We start from the raw sequence: 10000 nt of genomic DNA, 5'->3' as shown, positions 1-10000 counted from the left end.
AGACAGTGAGACAGAAAGAGGAAAAGAGAGACAGTGAGACAGAAAGAGGAACAGACAGAGAGACAGTGAGACAGAGAGAGGAACAGACAGAAAGACAGTGAGACAGAGAGAGGAACAGACAGAAAGACAGTGAGACAGAAAGAGGAACAGAAAGACAGTGAGACAGAGAGAGGAACAGAGAGACAGTGAGACAGAAAGAGGAACAGACAGAGAGACAGTGAGACAGAAAGAGGAACAGACAGAGAGACAGTGAGACAGAAAGAGGAACAGAGAGACAGTGAGACAGAGAGAGGAACAGACAGAGAGACAGTGAGACAGAGAGAGGAACAGACAGAAAGACAGTGAGACAGAGAGAGGAACAGACAGAGAGACAGTGAGACAGAGAGAGGAACAGACAGTGAGACAGTGAGACAGAGAGAGGAACAGACAGAAAGACAGTGAGACAGAAAGAGGAACAGACAGAGAGACAGTGAGACAGAGAGTGGAACAGACAGAGAGACAGTGAGACAGAAAGAGGAACAGAGAGACAGTGAGACAGAAAGAGGAACAGACAGAGAGACAGTGAGACAGAGAGAGGAACAGACAGAGAGACAGTGAGACAGAAAGAGGAACAGACAGAGAGACAGTGAGAGAGAGAGAGGAACAGACAGAGAGACAGTGAGACAGAGAGAGGAACAGACAGAAAGACAGTGAGACAGAGAGAGGAACAGACAGAAAGACAGTGAGACAGAGAGAGGAACAGACAGAAAGACAGTGAGACAGAGAGAGGAACAGACAGAGAGACAGTGAGACAGAAAGAGGAACAGAGAGACAGTGAGACAGAAAGAGGAACAGAGAGACAGTGAGACAGAGAGAGGAACAGACAAAAAGACAGTGAGACAGAGAGAGGAACAGACAGTGAGACAGTGAGACAGAGAGAGGAACAGACAGAGAGACAGTGAGACAGAAAGAGGAACAGACAGAGAGACAGTGAGAGAGAGAGAGGAACAGACAGAGAGACAGTGAGACAGAGAGAGGAACAGACAGAAAGACAGTGAGACAGAGAGAGGAACAGACAGAAAGACAGTGAGACAGAGAGAGGAACAGACAGAGAGACAGTGAGACAGAGAGAGGAACAGAGAGACAGTGAGACAGAAAGAGGAACAGACAGAGAGACAGAGAGAGGAACAGAGAGACAGTGAGACAGAGAGAGGAACAGACAGAGAGACAGTGAGACAGAGAGAGGAACAGACAGAGAGACAGTGAGACAGAGAGAGGAACAGACAGAAAGACAGTGAGACAGAGAGAGGAACAGACAGAGAGACAGTGAGACAGAGAGAGGAACAGACAGTGAGACAGTGAGACAGAGAGAGGAACAGACAGAAAGACAGTGAGACAGAAAGAGGAACAGACAGAGAGACAGTGAGACAGAGAGTGGAACAGACAGAGAGACAGTGAGACAGAAAGAGGAACAGAGAGACAGTGAGACAGAAAGAGGAACAGACAGAGAGACAGTGAGACAGAGAGAGGAACAGACAGAGAGACAGTGAGACAGAAAGAGGAACAGAGAGACAGTGAGACAGAAAGAGGAACAGACAGTGAGACAGTGAGACAGAGAGGGGAACAGACAGAGAGACAGTGAGACAGAGAGAGGAACAGACAGAGAGACAGTGAGACAGAAAGAGGAACAGAGAGACAGTGAGACAGAGAGAGGAACAGACAGAGAGACAGTGAGACAGAGAGAGGAACAGACAGAAAGACAGTGAGACAGAGAGAGGAACAGACAGAGAGACAGTGAGACAGAGAGAGGAACAGACAGTGAGACAGTGAGACAGAGAGAGGAACAGACAGAAAGACAGTGAGACAGAAAGAGGAACAGACAGAGAGACAGTGAGACAGAGAGTGGAACAGACAGAGAGACAGTGAGACAGAAAGAGGAACAGAGAGACAGTGAGACAGAAAGAGGAACAGACAGAGAGACAGTGAGACAGAGAGAGGAACAGACAGAGAGACAGTGAGACAGAGAGAGGAACAGACAGAGAGACAGTGAGACAGAAAGAGGAACAGAGAGACAGTGAGACAGAAAGAGGAACAGACAGTGAGACAGTGAGACAGAGAGGGGAACAGACAGAGAGACAGTGAGACAGAGAGAGGAACAGACAGAGAGACAGTGAGACAGAAAGAGGAACAGAGAGACAGTGAGACAGAAAGAGGAACAGACAGAGAGACAGTGAGACAGAGAGAGGAACAGACAGAAAGACAGTGAGACAGAGAGAGGAACAGACAGAGAGACAGTGAGACAGAAAGAGGAACAGACAGAAAGACAGTGAGACAGAGAGAGGAACAGACAGAAAGACAGTGAGACAGAGAGTGGAACAGACAGAGAGACAGTGAGACAGAAAGAGGAACAGACAGAAAGACAGTGAGACAGAGAGAGGAACAGACAGAAAGACAGTGAGACAGAGAGAGGAACAGACAGAGAGACAGTGAGACAGAAAGAGGAACAGACAGAAAGACAGTGAGACAGAGAGAGGAACAGACAGAGAGACAGTGAGACAGAGAGAGGAACAGAGAGACAGTGAGACAGAGAGAGGAACAGACAGAAAGACAGTGAGACAGAGAGAGGAACAGACAGAGAGACAGTGAGACAGAGAGTGGAACAGACAGAGAGACAGTGAGACAGAAAGAGGAACAGAGAGACAGTGAGACAGAAAGAGGAACAGAGAGAGAGTGAGACAGAAAGAGGAACGGACAGAAAGACAGTGAGACAGAGAGTGGAACAGACAGAGAGACAGTGAGACAGAAAGAGGAACAGACAGTGAGACAGTGAGACAGAAAGAGGAACAGACAGAGAGACAGTGAGACAGAGAGAGGAACAGAAAGACAGTGAGACAGAAAGAGGAAAAGAGAGACAGTGAGACAGAAAGAGGAACAGACAGAGAGACAGTGAGACAGAGAGAGGAACAGACAGAAAGACAGTGAGACAGAGAGAGGAACAGACAGAAAGACAGTGAGACAGAAAGAGGAACAGAAAGACAGTGAGACAGAGAGAGGAACAGAGAGACAGTGAGACAGAAAGAGGAACAGACAGAGAGACAGTGAGACAGAAAGAGGAACAGACAGAGAGACAGTGAGACAGAAAGAGGAACAGACAGAGAGACAGTGAGACAGAGAGAGGAACAGACAGAAAGACAGTGAGACAGAGAGAGGAACAGACAGAAAGACAGTGAGACAGAAAGAGGAACAGAAAGACAGTGAGACAGAGAGAGGAACAGAGAGACAGTGAGACAGAAAGAGGAACAGACAGAGAGACAGTGAGACAGAAAGAGGAACAGACAGAGAGACAGTGAGACAGAGAGAGGAACAGACAGAAAGACAGTGAGACAGAGAGAGGAACAGACAGAAAGACAGTGAGACAGAGAGAGGAACAGAAAGACAGTGAGACAGAGAGAGGAACAGACAGAGAGACAGTGAGACAGAAAGAGGAACAGACAGAGAGACAGTGAGACAGAAAGAGGAACAGACAGAGAGACAGTGAGACAGAAAGAGGAACAGACAGAGAGACAGTGAGACAGAGAGTGGAACAGACAGAGAGACAGTGAGACAGAAAGAGGAACAGAGAGACAGTGAGACAGAAAGAGGAACAGACAGAGAGACAGTGAGACAGAGAGAGGAACAGACAGAGAGACAGTGAGACAGAAAGAGGAACAGACAGAGAGACAGTGAGACAGAAAGAGGAACAGACAGAGAGACAGTGAGACAGAAAGAGGAACAGAGAGACAGTGAGACAGAGAGAGGAACAGACAGAGAGACAGTGAGACAGAGAGAGGAACAGACAGAGAGACAGTGAGACAGAAAGAGGAACAGACAGAGAGACAGTGAGACAGAGAGTGGAACAGACAGAGAGACAGTGAGACAGAAAGAGGAACAGACAGAGAGACAGTGAGACAGAAAGAGGAACAGACAGAGAGACAGTGAGACAGAAAGAGGAACAGACAGAGAGACAGTGAGAGAGAGAGAGGAACAGACAGAGAGACAGTGAGACAGAAAGAGGAACAGACAGAGAGACAGTGAGACAGAGAGAGGAACAGAAAGACAGTGAGACAGAAAGAGGAAAAGAGAAACAGTGAGACAGAAAGAGGAACAGACAGAGAGACAGTGAGACAGAGAGAGGAACAGACAGAAAGACAGTGAGACAGAGAGAGGAACAGACAGAAAGACAGTGAGACAGAAAGAGGAACAGAAAGACAGTGAGACAGAGAGAGGAACAGAGAGACAGTGAGACAGAAAGAGGAACAGACAGAGAGACAGTGAGACAGAAAGAGGAACAGACAGAGAGACAGTGAGACAGAAAGAGGAACAGAGAGACAGTGAGACAGAGAGAGGAACAGACAGAGAGACAGTGAGACAGAGAGAGGAACAGACAGAAAGACAGTGAGACAGAGAGAGGAACAGACAGAGAGACAGTGAGACAGAGAGAGGAACAGACAGTGAGACAGTGAGACAGAGAGAGGAACAGACAGAAAGACAGTGAGACAGAAAGAGGAACAGACAGAGAGACAGTGAGACAGAGAGTGGAACAGACAGAGAGACAGTGAGACAGAAAGAGGAACAGAGAGACAGTGAGACAGAAAGAGGAACAGACAGAGAGACAGTGAGACAGAGAGAGGAACAGACAGAGAGACAGTGAGACAGAAAGAGGAACAGACAGAGAGACAGTGAGAGAGAGAGAGGAACAGACAGAGAGACAGTGAGACAGAGAGAGGAACAGACAGAAAGACAGTGAGACAGAGAGAGGAACAGACAGAAAGACAGTGAGACAGAGAGAGGAACAGACAGAAAGACAGTGAGACAGAGAGAGGAACAGACAGAGAGACAGTGAGACAGAAAGAGGAACAGAGAGACAGTGAGACAGAAAGAGGAACAGAGAGACAGTGAGACAGAGAGAGGAACAGACAAAAAGACAGTGAGACAGAGAGAGGAACAGACAGTGAGACAGTGAGACAGAGAGAGGAACAGACAGAGAGACAGTGAGACAGAAAGAGGAACAGACAGAGAGACAGTGAGAGAGAGAGAGGAACAGACAGAGAGACAGTGAGACAGAGAGAGGAACAGACAGAAAGACAGTGAGACAGAGAGAGGAACAGACAGAAAGACAGTGAGACAGAGAGAGGAACAGACAGAGAGACAGTGAGACAGAGAGAGGAACAGAGAGACAGTGAGACAGAAAGAGGAACAGACAGAGAGACAGAGAGAGGAACAGAGAGACAGTGAGACAGAGAGAGGAACAGACAGAGAGACAGTGAGACAGAGAGAGGAACAGACAGAGAGACAGTGAGACAGAGAGAGGAACAGACAGAAAGACAGTGAGACAGAGAGAGGAACAGACAGAGAGACAGTGAGACAGAGAGAGGAACAGACAGTGAGACAGTGAGACAGAGAGAGGAACAGACAGAAAGACAGTGAGACAGAAAGAGGAACAGACAGAGAGACAGTGAGACAGAGAGTGGAACAGACAGAGAGACAGTGAGACAGAAAGAGGAACAGAGAGACAGTGAGACAGAAAGAGGAACAGACAGAGAGACAGTGAGACAGAGAGAGGAACAGACAGAGAGACAGTGAGACAGAAAGAGGAACAGAGAGACAGTGAGACAGAAAGAGGAACAGACAGTGAGACAGTGAGACAGAGAGGGGAACAGACAGAGAGACAGTGAGACAGAGAGAGGAACAGACAGAGAGACAGTGAGACAGAAAGAGGAACAGAGAGACAGTGAGACAGAGAGAGGAACAGACAGAGAGACAGTGAGACAGAGAGAGGAACAGACAGAAAGACAGTGAGACAGAGAGAGGAACAGACAGAGAGACAGTGAGACAGAGAGAGGAACAGACAGTGAGACAGTGAGACAGAGAGAGGAACAGACAGAAAGACAGTGAGACAGAAAGAGGAACAGACAGAGAGACAGTGAGACAGAGAGTGGAACAGACAGAGAGACAGTGAGACAGAAAGAGGAACAGAGAGACAGTGAGACAGAAAGAGGAACAGACAGAGAGACAGTGAGACAGAGAGAGGAACAGACAGAGAGACAGTGAGACAGAGAGAGGAACAGACAGAGAGACAGTGAGACAGAAAGAGGAACAGAGAGACAGTGAGACAGAAAGAGGAACAGACAGTGAGACAGTGAGACAGAGAGGGGAACAGACAGAGAGACAGTGAGACAGAGAGAGGAACAGACAGAGAGACAGTGAGACAGAAAGAGGAACAGAGAGACAGTGAGACAGAAAGAGGAACAGACAGAGAGACAGTGAGACAGAGAGAGGAACAGACAGAGAGACAGTGAGACAGAGAGAGGAACAGACAGAGAGACAGTGAGACAGAAAGAGGAACAGAGAGACAGTGAGACAGAAAGAGGAACAGACAGTGAGACAGTGAGACAGAGAGAGGAACAGACAGAAAGACAGTGAGGCAGAGAGAGGAACAGACAGAGAGACAGTGAGACAGAAAGAGGAACAGACAGAGAGACAGTGAGACAGAGAGAGGAACAGACAGAAAGACAGTGAGACAGAGAGAGGAACAGACAGAGAGACAGTGAGACAGAAAGAGGAACAGACAGAAAGACAGTGAGACAGAGAGAGGAACAGACAGAAAGACAGTGAGACAGAGAGTGGAACAGACAGAGAGACAGTGAGACAGAAAGAGGAACAGAGAGACAGTGAGACAGAAAGAGGAACAGAGAGAGAGTGAGACAGAAAGAGGAACGGACAGAAAGACAGTGAGACAGAGAGTGGAACAGACAGAGAGACAGAGAGACAGAGAGTGGAACAGACAGAGAGACAGTGAGACAGAAAGAGGAACAGACAGTGAGACAGTGAGACAGAAAGAGGAACAGACAGAGAGACAGTGAGACAGAAAGAGGAACAGAGAGACAGTGAGACAGAAAGAGGAACAGACAGAGAGACAGTGAGACAGAGAGAGGAACAGACAGAAAGACAGTGAGACAGAAAGAGGAACAGAGAGACAGTGAGACAGAAAGAGGAACAGACAGAGAGACAGTGAGACAGAGAGTGGAACAGACAGAGAGACAGTGAGACAGAGAGAGGAACAGACAGAGAGACAGTGAGACAGAGAGAGGAACAGACAGAGAGACAGTGAGACAGAGAGAGGAACAGACAGAGAGACAGTGAGACAGAAAGAGGAACAGACAGAGAGACAGTGAGACAGAGAGTGGAACAGACAGAGAGACAGTGAGACAGAAAGAGGAACAGACAGAGAGACAGTGAGACAGAAAGAGGAACAGACAGAGAGACAGTGAGACAGAGAGAGGAACAGACAGAGAGACAGTGAGACAGAGAGAGGAACAGACAGAAAGACAGTGAGACAGAGAGAGGAACAGACAGAAAGACAGTGAGACAGAGAGAGGAACAGACAGAGAGACAGTGAGACAGAGAGAGGAACAGACAGAGAGACAGTGAGACAGAAAGAGGAACAGAGAGACAGTGAGACAGAAAGAGGAACAGAGAGACAGTGAGACAGAGAGAGGAACAGACAAAAAGACAGTGAGACAGAGAGAGGAACAGACAGTGAGACAGTGAGACAGAGAGAGGAACAGACAGAGAGACAGTGAGACAGAAAGAGGAACAGACAGAGAGACAGTGAGAGAGAGAGAGGAACAGACAGAGAGACAGTGAGACAGAGAGAGGAACAGACAGAAAGACAGTGAGACAGAGAGAGGAACAGACAGAAAGACAGTGAGACAGAGAGAGGAACAGACAGAGAGACAGTGAGACAGAGAGAGGAACAGAGAGACAGTGAGACAGAAAGAGGAACAGACAGAGAGACAGTGAGACAGAGAGAGGAACAGAGAGACAGTGAGACAGAGAGAGGAACAGACAGAGAGACAGTGAGACAGAAAGAGGAACAGACAGAGAGACAGTGAGACAGAGAGAGGAACAGACAGAGAGACAGTGAGACAGAGAGAGGAACAGACAGAGAGACAGTGAGACAGAGAGAGGAACAGACAGTGAGACAGTGAGACAGAGAGAGGAACAGACAGAAAGACAGTGAGACAGAAAGAGGAACAGACAGAGAGACAGTGAGACAGAGAGTGGAACAGACAGAGAGACAGTGAGACAGAAAGAGGAACAGAGAGACAGTGAGACAGAAAGAGGAACAGACAGAGAGACAGTGAGACAGAGAGAGGAACAGACAGAGAGACAGTGAGACAGAGAGAGGAACAGACAGAGAGACAGTGAGACAGAAAGAGGAACAGAGAGACAGTGAGACAGAAAGAGGAACAGACAGTGAGACAGTGAGACAGAGAGAGGAACAGACAGAGAGACAGTGAGACAGAGAGAGGAACAGACAGAGAGACAGTGAGACAGAAAGAGGAACAGAGAGACAGTGAGACAGAAAGAGGAACAGACAGAGAGACAGTGAGACAGAGAGAGGAACAGACAGAGAGACAGTGAGACAGAGAGAGGAACAGACAGAGAGACAGTGAGACAGAGAGAGGAACAGACAGAGAGACAGTGAGACAGAAAGAGGAACAGACAGAGAGACAGTGAGACAGAGAGAGGAACAGACAGAGAGACAGTGAGACAGAGAGAGGAACAGACAGAGAGACAGTGAGACAGAAAGAGGAACAGAGAGACAGTGAGACAGAGAGAGGAACAGACAGAGAGACAGTGAGACAGAGAGAGGAACAGACAGAAAGACAGTGAGACAGAAAGAGGAACAGACAGAGAGACAGTGAGACAGAAAGAGGAACAGAGAGACAGTGAGACAGAGAGAGGGACAGACAGAGAGACAGTGAGACAGAAAGAGGAACAGACAGAGAGACAGTGAGACAGAGAGAGGAACAGACAGAAAGACAGTGAGACAGAGAGTGGAACAGACAGAGAGACAGTGAGACAGAGAGTGGAACAGACAGAGAGACAGTGAGACAGAAAGAGGAACAGACAGTGAGACAGTGAGACAGAAAGAGGAACAGAGAGACAGTGAGACAGAGAGAGGAACAGACAGAGAGACAGTGAGACAGAAAGAGGAACAGACAGAGAGACAGTGAGACAGAGAGAGGAACAGACAGAAAGACAGTGAGACAGAGAGAGGGACACATAGAGAGACAGACTGGCAGAAAGACAGAGGGACAGACAGACAGTGAGACAGACAAAGAAACAGAAAGAAACAGACAGCCATCATGCAACTTTTTCTAAAGTGCATGGCATTCAGGCAGTGACATGATGACACCTGTGCGTGTGACATAATTTCCTGTCACTCAAGACTCCAGAGGTCATCATACAGGAAGCACATGCTCAGGAACAGGAAGTAGGGGAAGGGTAATGGATGCATTAAGAGAAAATTACAAACCAACCGGATTCTAATGGAGAGATGGGGGAGTATTTAACAGTGAGAACAACACCGATTGGTTTGGTATGATCACACGGTGATGACATCATGGAGGGGCGGGGCAGACGGTCACAGTGCATTTATAGTTTGCGTATTTCAGATTGGATGGTTTTTATCGGAGACACGCCCACAGAGCGGGAGATTAAAGAAAGCATGTAAAGAGAACAGGAAGAAGAGTCATTACATCACACAGATAACTCCATCGCTGATTGGCTCTTCCAGTGGACTGAACCAACACACACACACACACACACTCAAACACTCACACACACACAGACACACACTCATATACTCATACACACACACACGGACACACACACTCACAAGCATGCACAAGCATGCACACACACACATACACACAGACACACACACTCACACACACACAGACACACACACAGACACACACTCAAGCACACACTCACCCACAGCTCCGTCACTAAGATGTCTGTGATGCTGCCTAAGATGGACACGAAGTCGAAAATGTTCCAAGCATCTCGGAAATAATTCTGCAGGGAGCCGAGAAGAGCAGAGATGAATACAGAACACACACAACACCCATCATCCAGTCAAACACTGTGCTCCAGCCACGCCCACCACTGTCACTATGGTAACAGTCAG

General features: G+C 47.9%; 1 protein-coding gene across 12 annotated transcripts in view; it reads right to left on the bottom strand.

Annotated features, from left to right (window-relative positions):
- The window catches only part of cacna1ab (calcium channel, voltage-dependent, P/Q type, alpha 1A subunit, b), a 102296-nt gene that overhangs the window by 42396 nt on the left and 49900 nt on the right, over positions 1 to 10000 (bottom strand). For all 12 annotated transcript variants that reach the window (XM_053229379.1, XM_053229381.1, XM_053229390.1 and 9 more), the window contains one exon: positions 9805 to 9888. In XM_053229379.1, coding sequence (XP_053085354.1) covers positions 9805 to 9888 — 84 coding nt within the window. The remainder of the gene's footprint in view (positions 1 to 9804; positions 9889 to 10000) is intronic.

This window comes from Pangasianodon hypophthalmus, chromosome 25 (assembly GCF_027358585.1).
Source record: "Pangasianodon hypophthalmus isolate fPanHyp1 chromosome 25, fPanHyp1.pri, whole genome shotgun sequence".
In the NCBI taxonomy this organism is placed as follows: domain Eukaryota; kingdom Metazoa; phylum Chordata; class Actinopteri; order Siluriformes; family Pangasiidae; genus Pangasianodon; species Pangasianodon hypophthalmus.
The sequence above is the reverse complement of the archived record's forward strand: the minus strand, read 5'-3'. Positions and strand labels throughout refer to the sequence as shown.